This window comes from Anabrus simplex, chromosome 2 (assembly GCF_040414725.1).
Source record: "Anabrus simplex isolate iqAnaSimp1 chromosome 2, ASM4041472v1, whole genome shotgun sequence".
Taxonomy (NCBI): domain Eukaryota; kingdom Metazoa; phylum Arthropoda; class Insecta; order Orthoptera; family Tettigoniidae; genus Anabrus; species Anabrus simplex.
Genome location: NC_090266.1, coordinates 369,687,543 through 369,704,541, shown reverse-complemented (window position 1 = coordinate 369,704,541; position 16,999 = coordinate 369,687,543). Strand labels below are relative to the sequence as shown.

The 16,999-nt window shown below is 40.9% G+C and overlaps 1 protein-coding gene across 1 annotated transcript in view; it reads right to left on the bottom strand.

Moving 5' to 3' along the window:
- Positions 1 to 16,999, bottom strand: part of LOC136863551 (insulin-like peptide receptor) — a 462,473-nt gene that overhangs the window by 125,726 nt on the left and 319,748 nt on the right. The window contains exon 9 of the mRNA XM_067139932.2: positions 12,076 to 12,223. Within this exon, the coding sequence (XP_066996033.2) occupies positions 12,076 to 12,223 (148 nt within the window). The remainder of the gene's footprint in view (positions 1 to 12,075; positions 12,224 to 16,999) is intronic.

Sequence of the window (16,999 nt, the reverse complement as noted above, 5' to 3'; positions counted from 1 at the left end):
ATATGGACAAGATGAGGTCAACTAACAGTTATAAATGATGCAAGTCGAGGCATGACGTCAGTTTTGAGGAAAACATGTTTATTAAACAAGGGAAAAAAAAGGAAATAAACCACTCAAATCAAAGTGTGACAAAAAAATTTACATGAAACAAAGGTTGTTGTTGATACAAAAGTTGTTGTTAATTCTTTCCACTTCAGATAAGTATTTCCCCTTTCCTGACAACTTTACATTGCAGTTCCCTAACCTTAAAAGAAAAATGTGTTTTAATGCGCTTTGGGGTGAAAATAACTAATCTAATTGTACACATTAAAAAAAGCTGAGTGGTAAAACATCATACCAATATATACATTTCGATAACGAGTAACCACATGAACACAAATCAGCTGTGGATGAGAGCCACACATGATAAAAATCACATAAATGGCAAAATATACACAAGTCAATGAAATAAATTTTACTTTGCACAATCACTTCCTATTCAACGCAGGTTCCTGAAATGGATTACATGACACAATACCAATCATCTGGTGGATCTTACAACATCAAGCATAAATCAACGTGAGTTCCTGAAATAAAATGCATGGCACAAAATTCAAGAAAATAAACACATATCTCAACGTTGGTCTCTGAAAAAGATTATGTGACATAAATAATCCTAAACGTGTTCATATCATAAAGGACTAGTCAAAATCTAAGCGTAGCGCTATAAAAGTCTCGTCTACAGCATCAACCATATTGACGTGGACAAAATACCAATAAAATAAACTAATTAGACCACTATACAAAATTCTCCTTGGTAGAAACACAAATCATCCTTGCCTATAACACAGCCGAAGGACTCAAAGCGGAGATTCAGTCTCCCAAAATTGCAGCAAATACCAAAATTAACCAGGGTCCAACACTTGACACATGCTGCACACAAGTCTACCCAAGGCAAGTTATTCAGACATGAAACTGCAGGCCTTTAAGAATGAGGAACGCATCCCCTTACTCATTATCACACAATATATCACGTCCTAAAGTTGCCAAAACTGATAGAAATTAAAATGATGTCGTCTTAATTTCGCTCTCTAAAAAAAAGCAATACTGCGCTGGTCACAAACAAGAGCACTCACGTTTGTTAAGTTAAACTTTAAATAAAATTACCAACTCTGCTGCAATACAGTAACCAGAAAACTGAAAAATTACCACCATAGACGTAATTCATATTTGAAAATCTGAAAGTTACTGGAATATCTTACACGTTCAACTCAAGAAAATTGTATTATTATTATTAATAATAATAATAATCATATTTCAAGAAATCTGATTCTAATATTCGTAACTTGAAATACGAAACTGCGATCGAGGAAATTGTGAACCAATTGCACATTCACACCAATAAGGACAACAAGCTCTTGATGTCACAAAGTACTTTCATATTTACAATCAAATAATCATGAAGATGATGCTAACAAAGGTCATGGATCCAAGCTCCACCAACACACACATTCTCATCCACAATTCATGCAATAAATTGGAAAAATGTGACGGCATGTTCTCGTACACTTTGAAACCCCATTATCTAATGAATCTAAACTTTCCTGACTTTAATTTAAATCTCTTTTATATTTGCATTTAAGCCCCGAGACGCTCATTGTGTCTCAAATGTCAAAGAAAAACAAATTATGAAACGTGGCTAAAAGCAAAAATCTGACTTATAAAAAAAAAAGGAAAGACATTAACCACACAGCTATAGAATCACGAAAAAGAAAAAGAAAAGCTATGACCTTATGCAATCGGTCCACATGTACTTTACAGTTATTCACATTTAAATATACAACCTGTGACAATAAAGTTCGGTGAATGAGGTCAGAACGGTCGATCCGGCAACACTGGCGACACACAATGCTGCACCTGCATAGCAGCAGGCTTTGACCACCTGTTCCCAACGTTCAGTTGAGCATCGTGTGTGTTGGAGATTCATAGAAAAGGACTCGTACACACTCTAACGGCGTTATGTGATTTGGATATGCAATCTCCCTGTACATAGTTTAGTATTTCAAGTATGAGCTCCTGCTATCTAGCGGAGCTACTGGGAACTGCCATATCGCTTGTATTTATGCTTTTGTTTTGTACTGGTTTGTAGTAAGTAAGAATAAAGATGGCAGCCATGACGAAGTAAAGTGATTCAGTGTTTTATTTATAAGTGATATCCCCAACATTTATGGTGCCGAAATAACCCATCTGTTCAAGTTACGATACGTTTCATCACGAACTTTCAAGATTTGGAGAACTTTCACGCCAAGTAACCACGGTTCTCCTGTAAGGGGAATATTTCATCACGCCACTCGACCCAGGATCACGATGAGTAGAACAGTTATTTCTTCTGAGATACTATGTACTGAATCACTAACGTAGCATGTTATATGGGGATTATACGGCATTATTGCATTGGTGTAGATATTATTTCTGCATGCTTCAAGAATATCGTTCTTCTAAAACAACCTCACGCCGGTCTGTGTGACAAGTGCTGCCATCTACTGGAAACAAGGCGGACTATTACCGGCCCAACTACCTACTGTCACGGGAACAAAGCCCTGCCTGCAGCACGTTCATCTGCACCCCCTCCTCAGCCGTCATAAATTACCCGTCTGTCACACCCTCAGCGATGTCTATACAAGACCTGTCCCTTCTGAAAAGAAAGCGAACTACTCTGCGAGCTAATTTAACGCGCTTTGTCAATCTTTTAAAAGACAAAACAAGTACACCAGACTATGACGAAATAGAATATCTTCGTGATAGACTTCAGAACACTTTGCAATTATTAGTTTCCTCAGATGATGTTATACACGACCAGTTACCCGACACAGATTATGAAACAGATGTACAGGCATGTGAAAACTATGTCGACAGTGCAACAAGAGCTATACAGCATGCCAACAAAATTCTTACACGGAAACCAGCAGAGACAAATGCGTCAGCATCCATTCCCAGTTCTAGCTATTATGTTCCACCCCCAGTTGTTCCAGAATTTAAACTCCCGACAATACACATTGAGCCATTCTCAGGTGACATAGAGTCCTGGTCTCGTTTCTGGGAACAGTTCGAGACAGCAGTTGATAACAACACCACGATTCCAGACATTAGCAAGCACGTGTTATTACGAGGATATCTACGAGGAGAACCCAAGCAGCTCGTCGATGGTATAGCACTTAGTTCAGAAACGTACGCCCAGGTCAAGACTTTACTTACTGAACGTTATGGCGACAAGGATAAAATAATTCAGGCTCATCTGAACTACCTGGAGAATTTACCACCCACATTATCAGAGAATCCCGATGATCTCAACGTGACATACCTGGAGTGCCACCGTAGAGTTCAAGCCCTCAAGGCGCTCGGCGAAGACATTAATGTTTACGGACGCGTGATTGCCCCGAAGATTTTACGAGCTTTTCCAGCGCCAATCTGCACACGTTGGCTAATTCACGCAAAGCGCAACAAAATCTCCGAAGGTCATATGATGTCTCTGATAGAATTTCTTCGTGAGGAGGTAGAAGCGGCCCTTAGCACTCAGAAACTCAGGGGAGAGACCAGCATCGCACTTCCATCACTTTACCAACCTACAGCAGCTGCTCTCCAAGTCAGTACTAGGCCACAAAAGTTAAGAAGGGAGCAGAACAAGCCCACAATAACACCATTCTGTGCCTTCTGCGAAAGCAGAGGTCACTGGGCACAGGGATGCACACAAGTAGTCCTACCCCAAGCTAGGGTGGAGAAGCTGAAACTCTCCAAAAGATGCTTTCTCTGCCTCAATCGAGGTCACAATGTCCAGAACTGCAACAAGAAGGGCAGAGTGTCATGCCCTAAATGCAAACAACTTCACCACGTATCCATCTGCAACCAGAGCCAATCCCAGTCAACTTCTGTCGGAAAGATTGAAACAGGGCCACCCAGTTTTTCATTTCTTCAGACAGCCCGTGTTCAGATACAAGGACCAACAGGGACACACAAAATCACACGATGCCTTCTAGACGCTGGAAGTCAATCAAGTTTTATTGCCACGTCATTATTGGACACTCTACAGCTACCAGTAATCTGTACTCGAGACCTAGCAGTCACAGCCTTCGAAACAACTAGCAATAGCTTTCAGCCACGTCGACTCACCCAATTTGAAATTATCGGATTTTCGACAAAAACCGCCGTCACTATCACAGCTTTCGAAAGTGCCAACACTTATTCATCTCACCCAGCAGTCACTCTTAACCACAGCAATCTGCCACTCGCTGATCCAAAAACCAACGACGCAGATGACTTGCCGATTGAAATCCTTATTGGTGCAGACAATTATTGGAAAGTCGTGAAACTAGATCCACCACAGCCCATCACACCCTCCTTAGTCCTACTTCCAACAATCTTCGGTTGGGTCCTCACAGGCAACCGTTCTGGTACCACTGTCAATCATGTCATGACGAACCACGTCTCAGTCAACAATGACGAGATATCTGACGACTCCATGCGACGTTTTTGGGACCTCGAGACAATCGGCATTCGAGAGACGAAACACAGACAACTAGACGACACGGATGCTGCTATTCTTCAAGAGTTCCACGACAATTACCGCATCCACGACGGACGAAGAGTCGTATCCCTTCCTCGCAAACGGGATATAGTCTTATCCGATAATTTGGCAACAACCGAGGCAAGGTTTCGAACACTACAGAGACGGCTACATCAAGACGCAACTTTCAAGAACATGTATCAGACGCTAATGTTGGACTACGTGCTTCGAGAGCAAGTGGAGCTAGCCCCCGATACCGTAATCCCTGGAAATATGTTTTATCTGCCACACCATGCCGTCAAGAAGGAGAAACGAGATGCCACTAAATGGAGAATAGTGTACGACGCTTCCTCTCACGAACCAGGATTCCCATCCCTCAACGATACCCTCCACATGGGTCCAAATCTCCTACCCGAAATTTTTGCCACTCTCTTAAGGTTTCGATTGCATCGAAAGGCCATCGCATGTGACGGTACCCAGGCGTTCCTCCAGCTAGCCCTCGACGAAAAAGATAGAGATCTCACCAGATTTCTTTGGTACCGCATCGACACTACTACAGACGGAACCTACACGACAACAGAGGACGTCGTAACGTACCGATTCACCCGCCTACCATTTGGCCTCACCTGTAGCCCGTTCCTCCTCTCAGCCACTCTCCGTGAACTAGCTACCCTACACTACAACACTTATCCCACGGCAGCGCCTCTCCTAGATGCTTGCACATTTATGGATGACTTCACTGCCAGCGTAGAAGACGACAATACGGCCGTTACTGTTTATTATGAACTGACAGCCCTCCTGCGCCACATTCGACTCCCACTCTCCAAATGGGTCACGAATTCCTTGCCATTAATGAACATTTGGAAAGCAGAAACTCGAGAAGTTGTACTGCAGACACGAGTATTAGGTATTGACTGGAATGCGGAATCAGACGAACTCTTTACAACCCCAAGTGACGTCACTGCAAAACTATCCACACAGCCAGCAACTAAACGACAGTTACTGAAAGCCACCGCACGCTTCTACGACCCACTTGGACTATTTTCACCCGTGTCAATCACTGCCAAAATCCTTTTCCAAGATACTTGGTGCCAAGGACTGGCATGGGAAGAAATTTTACCGCCTAATCTCGCCCATCGATGGAACGATTGGCTCTCACACCTACAGTACCTCTCTCCAATCCGAATACCACGATGGATTGCCATTTCAAATTCCGGTACAGACATATCACTGCACGTGTTTTGCGACGCCTCCGAAAGAGCATACGGCGCCGCATTGTACGTCCGGTCACTTGTCGACGACGCTTACACTGTTCGTTTAGTCTGCAGCAAGGCCAGACTATCCCCTGTGAAGAAAGTGACCCTTCCTAGGCTCGAATTGTTAGCAGCCTTGGTCGGATCCCGACTTCTACATTATTTTTACGAAGCCACTGGAGTAACGTCCATCCCTGCCACGTCATGGAGCGATTCTACAGTCACACTGGGGTGGATAAGAAGTAATCCCAACCGTTGGAAGACATTTGTCTGTAACCGAGTGACTGAAATTTTGACTCATACCACGTCCAGTCAGTGGAGACACTGTCCCGGAATCAACAACCCAGCTGACCACCTTTCTAGAGGACTTCAAGCACATCAACTGGAGTCCTTGGACTCATGGTGGCACGGACCTTCGTGGTTGAATGGACCTTCCTACTCATGGCCCAGAGATGTCACCCCCACTAATATGAATCTACCTGAGGAAAGGAAGACCACTCAAGTTCTTGCAACCACCTGCCCAGAACCATTGTTTGCTGCCTCACGATTTAGTACATACTGGAAACTTTTACGAGTTACTGCGTGGATTCTACGATTCGTGAAATGTTTGAAGGAGAAAACCAAGTATTGTCACAACTTCACAGCCTCAGAAATGGAAGAAGCAAGAACGTACTGGATAAAGCAAGTTCAACAGGAATGCTTTGCTTCTGAACTGCAAGCCCTGAAGAATAATCTTCCACTAGCACGAGCTTCGAAGATCTTTCGCTACAATCCATTTCTACAACATGGTATCCTTCGACTAGGCGGACGCCTACAACACGCAGACATCTCGAACAACGAAAAGCACCCAATACTTCTGGATGGCTCACACGCTTTCTGTAAACTTCTGATAAAACAAACTCACATAAGACTTCACCATCTAGGTGTTTCAGCTATCCTAACTGAACTACGCACAGAATTCTGGATCTTGCGAGCACGCCAAACAATCAAGAAGGTCTTACACACTTGCCTTCCGTGTAAAGTTGTTCACCGGAGGAGACCGACGGAATTAGAAGCACCACTTCCTCTGGATCGTCTACGTCCTTGCAGACCATTCGAAGTAACGGGACTAGACTTCGCAGGACCACTATACGTTACTTCTGGCAACCTCATGAAGAAAGCCTACATTGCATTATTCACCTGTGCAACAACGCGTGCCTTGCACTTAGAACTGTGCGGTGACATGTCGACAGACAAATTCCTACAGGCCTTGCAGAGGTTTATAGGCCGACGTGGTATACCACACACGATCTATAGCGACAACGCTCAGACATTCCATTCAGCGAACGCAGAGTTAAGAGACTTGTGGAGAGAACTGACAGCGGCACGGACACACCACTATATGGCCCAGCAAGGTATCACATGGAAGTTCATTGCCCCACGTGCCGCTTGGTGGGGAGGATGGTGGGAAAGACTAATTGGCCTCACCAAGCGATGTCTACGGAAAATACTTGGACGTTCCACTATTGATGATGAAGGGCTACGGACTGTTTTGACCAGCATAGAAGCCGTATTAAACACAAGACCCTTGACGCAACATGATGACAATGGTGGTGTATTGACTCCAGCCCACTTCCTCGTTGGCGATCGACTCACCACGATACCTACTGGACCAGAACCACCCAGGCGAGACCTTGTTAGAACCTTCAGACTACTCCAGCGAATGACTGACGACTTCTGGAAGCGTTGGAGTAAAGAGTATTTGCTACTATTACGGAATTTTCACGAAGTTCGCCAGCCCAGAGACCACGGGTCAAGAATCAGAGTCGGTGACGTAGTTTTACTACAAGAGGATAAACGCCCAAGACACATGTGGAATAAAGCACGGGTCGAAGAATTACGCGAAGGACGTGACGGGAGAACTAGAACGGTTATTCTTCGCACCTCGGACGGAAACAATGTGACACGACCTGTCCAGCTGGTCATCCCACTCGAGATAGACCAGGGTGGGGAGGATGTTGGAGATTCATAGAAAAGGACTCGTACACACTCTAACGGCGTTATGTGATTTGGATATGCAATCTCCCTGTACATAGTTTAGTATTTCAAGTATGAGCTCCTGCTATCTAGCGGAGCTACTGGGAACTGCCATATCGCTTGTATTTATGCTTTTGTTTTGTACTGGTTTGTAGTAAGTAAGAATAAAGATGGCAGCCATGACGAAGTAAAGTGATTCAGTGTTTTATTTATAAGTGATATCCCCAACAGTGTGTGTGCCGTGTAAGACCTGTTTGACACAGTGCATGTTTAGTGTGTTGGTTCTGAACTGCGAACAGGAACCTGAACAACCAAAAGATCAATGTACAGTTCTTTTTTAAGCCTGGCAAGACTCCGAAAGAAATGCATGCAATGCTGGTACGTGTTTATGAAGATCAAGCACTGTCCTTGAAGTGTATGTATGAGTGGTTTGCCCGTTTTCGAGGAGGCCAGGAAAGTGTTTCTGACAACCCCCGTAGCGGAAGACCAGCGACCGCCGTCAGTGACGAAAACATTGAGAAGGCGAAGACATTAATCACGAATGATCGGCGATTAACTGTGTGCATGATAGCAGATGAACTGCAGATTAACCATAAATTTGTGCGACAAATCGTTACCCAGAAGTTCGGGAAGAGGAAAACGTGTTCTTATCTTGTGCCACATCACTTGACTGACTATCAAAAGCAGGCACGTGTAGAGGCTTCACAGGATTTTGTTGAAACGGCGGATGTGACCCCAAATTTCTTGAACTGTATTGTTACCGAGTGTGAAACCTGGTGCCTCAGGTACGACCCTGAAACGAAACGGCAAAGCATGGAATGGCGTTCTTCGGGATCCCCTCGCCGGAAAACGGTCAGAGCCGTAAAGTCATGCATCAAAACGATGCTTATCACCTTTTCCGATAGTCAAGGCATTATCCACAAGGAATTTCTACCTGAGGGAACGACGTTGGATGCTGCACGGTACATTGAAATTTTGACCCATTTCATGAAATGTCTACGCAGGGTACAACCCCAGTACGCCCAACAAGGTTGATGGTTTTTTTGTCCATGACAACACTCGCCCACACATAGCCAATATCGTCAAACAGTTCATGGCACAAAAGGGGGTGGTGCAACTTGAACATCCCCCATACTCGTCAGATCTCAATCCTCCAGACTTCTTCCTATTCCCACGACTCCAACTCGCTTTGAAAGGAAAGAGATTTGATGATATTCCTGACATCCAACGAAACGTGATGAGGCTTTTGAACACCATCCCAAAGAAGCCTTCTTGCAAAGTTTCCAGGACATGTATCACCGATCTCAGCAGTGCATAGTTATGGGAGGGGACTATTTCGAAGGACAGTAAGGCCACTGTTGTGCATTGTTCATTAATGTTGATAGTAAAGGCCTATTCACCAAACTTGACTGTCACAGATTGTACAAGCTCCCCTACAGTTTCAACACAGTTAGTGTTTGATAAACAGTGAGTTGTTGCATGGCTGAATGGGAACTTGTTTTCACGGTCATGGGAAACCATGTCCGAGTATTGTAAATAGTAAATGGCAGGTTGCAGGTTGTAATACTGTAATACTGTGTCGTCCTCCCAGCCAACAGCTAAACCTACTGGAATTACATAATAAACCCTAACCTATCCCTTTTATTACATTAAAACACGTGCACAAGTACATTATGACATTGCAAATCTAAAACTCATTTTTAGTCGACTGCGCCTCCTGCTTTCGGTCAGCTGGCTCCCATTCCTTTTAGTTAGCAGCCATTCTTACTGTGATGTCTTCAAATTGAAAATCTTGCAGTCCGTGATCTCCCTCCTGGCGTAGAAATCACGTTCCCAATGTCTTGCTGCTTCTGGTGGTTCGGACCTCAACTACAACATTTCGTTCATTCACAGTATTACAACCTGCAACCTGCCATTTACTATTTACAATACTCAGACATGGTTTCCCATGACCGTGAAAACAAGTTCTCATTCAGCCATGCAACAACTCACTGTTTATCAAACACTGTAACTGTGTTCAATCTTCCCTCTCAGTCTGTACTTCACCCGTATTATTTCACACCTCTACATATGGTAACAGTACACAATGCTGGACTAGAAAGTGTGCTACTTATCAGGCGTTTGTGTCCTATGAAAATCTACTTTCTTCACACAGGTATAAACTTGGAATAGGCAGGCAATTATATGTGTAATTGTTCATATTAATTGTTCTTTACACCTAAATTTTGCATACACTAAAATGTTGAATTTATCAGTGTTCACTTCCACTGAGAAATGTTAGTGCATAATGAATAAAGTTGTTATCTTGGCATTGTTCCAACAGGCTTCCCATGCCTACAAAATATTCTTAGCTCACTTCTAATGATGAATAACTAAGTAAAGTTTGATTATATTGAGTTAGTGTTAGAATGTCCCAACACACGATCAAGACTTATAGTACCCGACTTCTTGAACTCCGCACACGTGGTAAGCAGACACTCCTTCTCACGACTAGACTACTTTGAAGACTCCTGTCGAATAGACAGCTAACCCACGCCCTGGTCACTTTTATTAATTTGCGTCCACAGACGTTAGCCTACACTCTTTCAGGTCACATCTCTCGTTTTAGCCAATGTCTTGCCAATATTAAAATGATGCTACCTTTCCACTGGCTCAAATCATCGCGTCACCTATGCTTACTTTAAACTCATGTCATATGACATTCCAGCCCTGTGTTGGGCTTCTGAAATGTGGTCCGTTGGTCTCTGTCATTGTCTTCCGCCATTCCCTGGTTCTGAAGCATGCACTTGAAGGTTGTGCACGCGTCAGGTAACCACCCTCCTTTCTGAATTTAGCTTGCAGACAATGGACCACCGGCGCCAAACTTCCAGTCGAATTGTGGAACATATGCCCTGGTCAGTCCAAGTTACCAAGACTTAATAAAATGAATGTTTACTGTACTCTCAATAAATGATAGTACAGCAATAAAATGAGCTCTTTAATAAGGGCTCAACTTCACTACCCTTTTTTTTTTTACTAGTGGCTTTACGTCGCACTGATACAGATAGGTCTTATGGCGATGATGGGATAGGAAAGGCCTAGGAGTTGGAATGAAGTGGCCATGGCCTTAATTAATGTACAGCCCCAGCATTTGCCTTGTGTGAAAATGGGAAACAACGGAAAAACATTTTCAGGGCTGCCGATAGTGGGATTTGAACCCACTATCTCCCAGATGCAAGCTCACAGCCGCGCGCCCCTAACCACACAGCCAACTCGCCTGGTCCACTTCACTTCACTGGCTGTAGGGTGACATTACAAAAACCTGAACAGTTAAGTTACATTCACTTCCAATTTCTTTTATTTCACCTTAATTGAGGAGGACAAGCAGCAATTCCTAGAAGAGAAGTAATACAACGTGAACTAATGCCTATTGCTCACGATAAAATGTTTCGTAAAATTTCTTGTACAATTTTATAAAAATTTGGTGAAAACAAGTTGTGTTGCTCACGGTAAAATTATTTTATAAATTTCGTGGAAGCATCAGGATGGCCATCTATGAACTCACTTCTGAACTAAGATGTGTATGTGCTGCCATCTATCGATACACTTTTAAATCAAGAATCAGCTGTTCAACTTACGTTGCTTTTGAGAGTATGGCTCCAACAAACAAAGCAAAACTTGCTGCTTTAGCTGCAATTACATGTTGTACAGTGGTAAAAAGGAAGAAAAAAATGCCAAGAAATGCTGGACTCGGGATTGGATCAAAAGAAGAGAAGAAGGTAGAGGATTGCTGTCCTTGGTCGAAATTTACTTGAGGTCAGAAGACCAGCATTCATATAGGAATTAGGCAATTGTGTTTTCTGCCTCTCTTCTGGAATTTCTGTTGTGGTAATGGGGCGTTTTAATTTCATGCAAACAAGGATATTTCTGGTATTCGTCCAGTAAAACACTAACAGCTTCCTTAGTCCACCCGGATCCTGCCATTTTAGAAAGAAGTGTTTGTTTACAATCGAGCTTCACAATCTTCTCACGATGTAGCGCCAGCATCATTGTGATGTCAGCTTCACTGATTGGTTCGTTTCGTAAAATTAATTTTACGGAATAGAACATGTCCTATTTTATGAAAAGTTTTATCTAAGTTTTTACAAAACTTGAATTTGACCGTGAGCAACAGAAATTTTATAAAATTAAATTATTGTACAATAAATTTGACAGAAAATTTTACCGTGAGCAACAGGCATTAGCCAAAAATGCTATCAAATAACCATTAGTAAATCTGTGTCTTACTTGTTACTCTCCAGACGTTTCCCATGGATAATTCTCAGGCTCTTCAGGAAGTTCAGGGATATCAGTGGGAAAGATCTCACAATTTTTAACCAACCTTCAATTTCCTCTATTTTGTTTAGGTTGTCCTCCAATTCCTTCACAATATTTCCTGCAATAAATAATACAATTAGTTACGATTTCCTAATCAAAATGGAAGTAACATGGCTTAATTATTTTATAAAAATTATTTTTTTAATGAACAACTTAACTGCCCATTCATTACATGAGAGTATTTTAGGTGTTATGTAAATAAAACAAGCAAGATGTAATAGGCATGTTCAGAAGAAACTATACCTGAACTACTAAAGACTATTATGGCAATGAAAATTAATTACCAACTAAACTACAAATGCAATCAACAATTGTAAATTCTACCTGCACAGAGGTCTGAGAAACAAACCCATTGTTCACATATACTGACGGAATGCATGTCACAGTGAACCACTCTGAACAATTATCACGGAGAGAGTTTCCATAACTCGTAGTGAACTGGTTGTTGTACAAGATCTACTAAATTGGTACTGGGGTGGGAAACCTTCAGGGCTGATATTAAAATGTGGAGAACAGTTGAGGGAATGTCGAAACACAGTAAATATTTCAACCAAATATCAGTTTAGGAACAATGTAAAAACGTGTATGTTAAAAAGTGATTTCTTCTTCTTCTACCACCATTTTCCCCGCACTTGCTGGGTTGCGGGTGCGAACTGTGTAGCACATGTGGATCTGGACCTGTTTTAAAGCCAGATGCCCTTCCTGATTCCAACCTTACGGGGAGGGCATGTAATCACTATTGCATGTCTCTGTGGTGGATGGTAGTGTGGTGTGTTGTCCGAATATGAAGAGGAGAGTGTTGGGACAAACACCCGATCCCCAAGGTAGAAGAATAAATCAGGTGCAGTTAAAAACCATGACCCAGCCAGGAATCGAACCCAGGATGCTCTGAACCAAAGGCCTCAATACTGTCCATTCAGCCAAGGAGTCAGAAATAGGAACTATTTCATGAGTGTTAAAACAGAATTTTGAAGAGAATAATTTTAATCACACACTGACTCACATTTACTTTAACTCTGGAGCAGCAGCCTGTTTCAACTTAACTTCTTTATTATTGAGTAACGAGTCAAATACTCTCTCTTCAATTCCACAAATCAGTCTATTAGCCTCCAGGAAAGTACCGCATTATTTTTAGAACATCTCAATTTCACATCTCTCAATATATTGCTCTAGAAGAATACAGAATGCAAGTACTTGATATGATTCACCAGCAAAAATTTGTTTAATTAACTATGGACCGGTTTCATCAACCTCCGTTACGGATTTTACATCATATTAAACTGCTTTAACGGAACTGTTAACAGAATGGCTGTTTCATCAGCTTTCATTTACGCTAACGCAACGTTAAACTCTCCGTTAATTTAACATAGCATTCTTGTCCCATTAAGCTGCTTAACGTTGTTAAAATACAAATGGCTGGAAGAGATTTTGTGTTTTGTGCTCATTTGTTTTATTTATTGGGCCATTATCACAGTGCAGAGAGAAAAGAAGTTTTACGGAGAAGTAATGATATGCTTTACCTCACAGGTAAGCAGTTTTAGGAGTGATAGGGGTATAGGTTTTCAAAAATCAATCAATTGGTCAGTCGGTCGGTTTATTTATTTATTTATTTATTTATTTATTTATTTATTTATTTATTTATTTATTTATTTATCTATTTATTTATTTATTTATTCATTTGTGCCTAGTTCTGTGGCTAAGTTAGGGCTCTAGGCCCTCTCATACACTTAACCACATTTTGAATACAATCTAAAATAAAATTCAATGTTGCAAATTGTAGAAGAGAGATAGGTGTATATACTGATATTCCATTAACTTGTTAACATATAACAAACATTCAATTTTGTATTTTGAAACATACATTGAAAGGAAGGGAGATCATAATCACATGTAGCCTACACCATGTATAACATCATAGGCCTAATTTCTAATATGATTATGCTACTGCAGTTATTAATGGTCTGCTCAGTTAACAAAATTCAGCTTATATACCTCCCAATGGTAATACGGATAGATATCTCACACTATAACAAGAATGCATTAAAACCAAAGTATGATTTCATATAACAACATTTCTAATGTCTCAAGATAAAGGAATAATGTTGGCTTGCCGTGATATTCTGCATCACAGTCGACGTCATTACGAAGGGGCACGACTTTGTCGCTGTCTAATGCAATAATCTTCAAAGTCATGTATTTAAATGCTGGAATAAATGCACCACCTTCCATCTTGGACCACTTCAACTTGTCCTTCGAATTTATCTTACATTTTTTGTGCTTTTTAGGTTGTTGTACATGTATTTTATTTGTTTTGCTGACAGCATGGTCACATTCAAGTGACTATTCAATTCATTTACTAACTCATTGCACGCCTTTTCCATTCAGGGATTTACCATTTGTCTTTTTACATTCTATATTCTATATTCTATATTTTCAAAAGTAAATTGACAATCTTTTTCTCCAGTGAAGTAAAATTACTGCCACTAAGATATATCCAGTCACCTTCCATTATGATTATTTTTCTTCTGTGTGTAGTCTGACTCACTATCTCTTCCCATCACCAAGTAAGTTCAATTTCAAATGGAACCTCTTATTCCACGCAAAAAGCGTACAGGAGAAAAGTGACCAATGAATAACATTATGATCCGCACCATTCACAAGAGCGAAATAATGTTAATGCTATACACTGCTGACTTGATCCTTAACGTTAATTTCCATGTTAGTTAACCAGTTTGATATAGTGTTTGGTGAAACATGATTTTCATAACACCATGTTAAAATCTTGACAAGGTGTTAATTAATGCTCCGTTAGCAAATTTTTAACAATGATTGATGAAACTGGCCCTAAGAATATCTTTTTACGCCTTTTCTCTCTCTTTAATAAATAGTGCCAATGTCTTCAATTAAAAAGTATGCCAGTACAACCATGTCAACTCCCACCATGTTCTAGGGACGGTACAGTAGCTAGCTCTCTGCCCTTGGTTTAATACCAAGCTCTGCCATGATCTGAAGGGTGTTTAGAGAGTCTGTTACAAGGAGCAATCAGTCTTGTGAGAATAACTACAACAGAAGTGGTAAACTAGGAATTACACTGTTAGAAGAGGTCTTCAGTGGTTTCTCAAATCAACTCCTGCAGACACCAAAAGCATATGACATCATCCATTCAGGTCATCAGGTAGATTTCATACAAACTAAGTGCATGAGCTGCTGATCACAATGCCTCAAGCCCTTAAAATACAACAACAACAACAACAACAACAACAACAACAACAGTAACTACCATACTCAAGTTACTAGCATAAGCTAATCCATCTTCATGACTTCCATCAAACCGAATCCCACTTGGCTGATTAATGCCTTTCAGTAAAACAACCATATAATTATACATACACAGTAACATGTCCCACTCCTGAACCTACTTCGAACATGAAAGTCTACCACAGACATTCACAGTAACTCCTCATCTTCAACATACAGTAAATACCTTGGTTTCCCTGAAGTGACTTCCCTTTTCAAGGAGTCCACCAGGATGGTTGAATTTTTATCTTTTGATTCTCTACATATGCTTCCTCCTAGATCTGAAGAGTATCCATCTTTTATAACTCATTAGGAATAAATGCAACTCTTTGGACATGTGTAGTACCTTATATTTATCTACAAATTAGATTTATTCTGGCCGGGCTGAGTGGCTCAGATGGTTGAGGTGTTGGCCTTCTGACCCCAACTTGGCAGGTTCGATCCTGACTCAGTCCGGTGGTATTTGAAGGTGCTCATATACGTCAGCCTCGTGCCGGTACATTTATTTTCACGTAATAGAACGCCTGCGGGACTAAATTACGGTACCTCGGCGTCTTCAAAAACCATTTAAAAAGTAGTTAATGGAATGTGAAGCAAATAAAATTATTTATTAGATTTATTCTATTCCACACTTTAATAATCTCCTTATTTGTAGAAACTCTATCGATTTTCAGCTTGTTTATTCTGCCACAAGTACTTTGTGTTTATCAACAGTTCCATATATGCTGAAAAGAATAGAATGACTGCTTTATTATAATAATAATAATAATAATAATAATAATAATAATAATAATAATAATAATAATAATAATAATAATAATAATCGGAATTTTGTCCTGTAGGAGTTATTTTATGTGCTGGCACATCTATAGACATGAGGCTGGTGTATTTGAGAACCATCGGATCAAACCTGCCAACTTGTGCTCAGAAGAGCAGACCTACACCATCAGAGCCACTCTGCCCAGTACAACCAACCTGTGGCCTGAGTACTGCCAGCTGCCAAAGAACAACTCAGAATATGTTGAGGTTGCCCATATTTCTTTCAAAGCAAATGATAACCTGACTGACAGGTCAATTTGCTAAGCCACTCAGTTGTTCCCAATGGGGCACAAACTAAGACATATCTTAAAGAACTTGCACTACAAATGAGATATAAAATCCATTTAAACACTTTTTTTAAGCCTTGAAATATAAACATTCCATTTTATACAGAAATATTGTACTGTTGTTTGCAAGGCTAAGTAAAAACCTTGTTTTACTAAATTATCAGTCAACAAATTAAAAGTAACAACAATAGGAACCTTCTTGCAGCAGCTTATTTACTGATTCTGACTCGTGTCTATCTAGGATATGCTAAATAGGAAAACAGGACCATCATCATGCTTAATAAGTTGCTTACTGCAACAATCTTATAATTTACAGTTCTACCATTACATCCTATTAAAAAGATTGAACATATTTATTTTTGCTTGATATTCCTTCAGTTTCCAGGTTATCAGCCCACATAGTATTTACTTTGTTTCCTGATAATAATTGA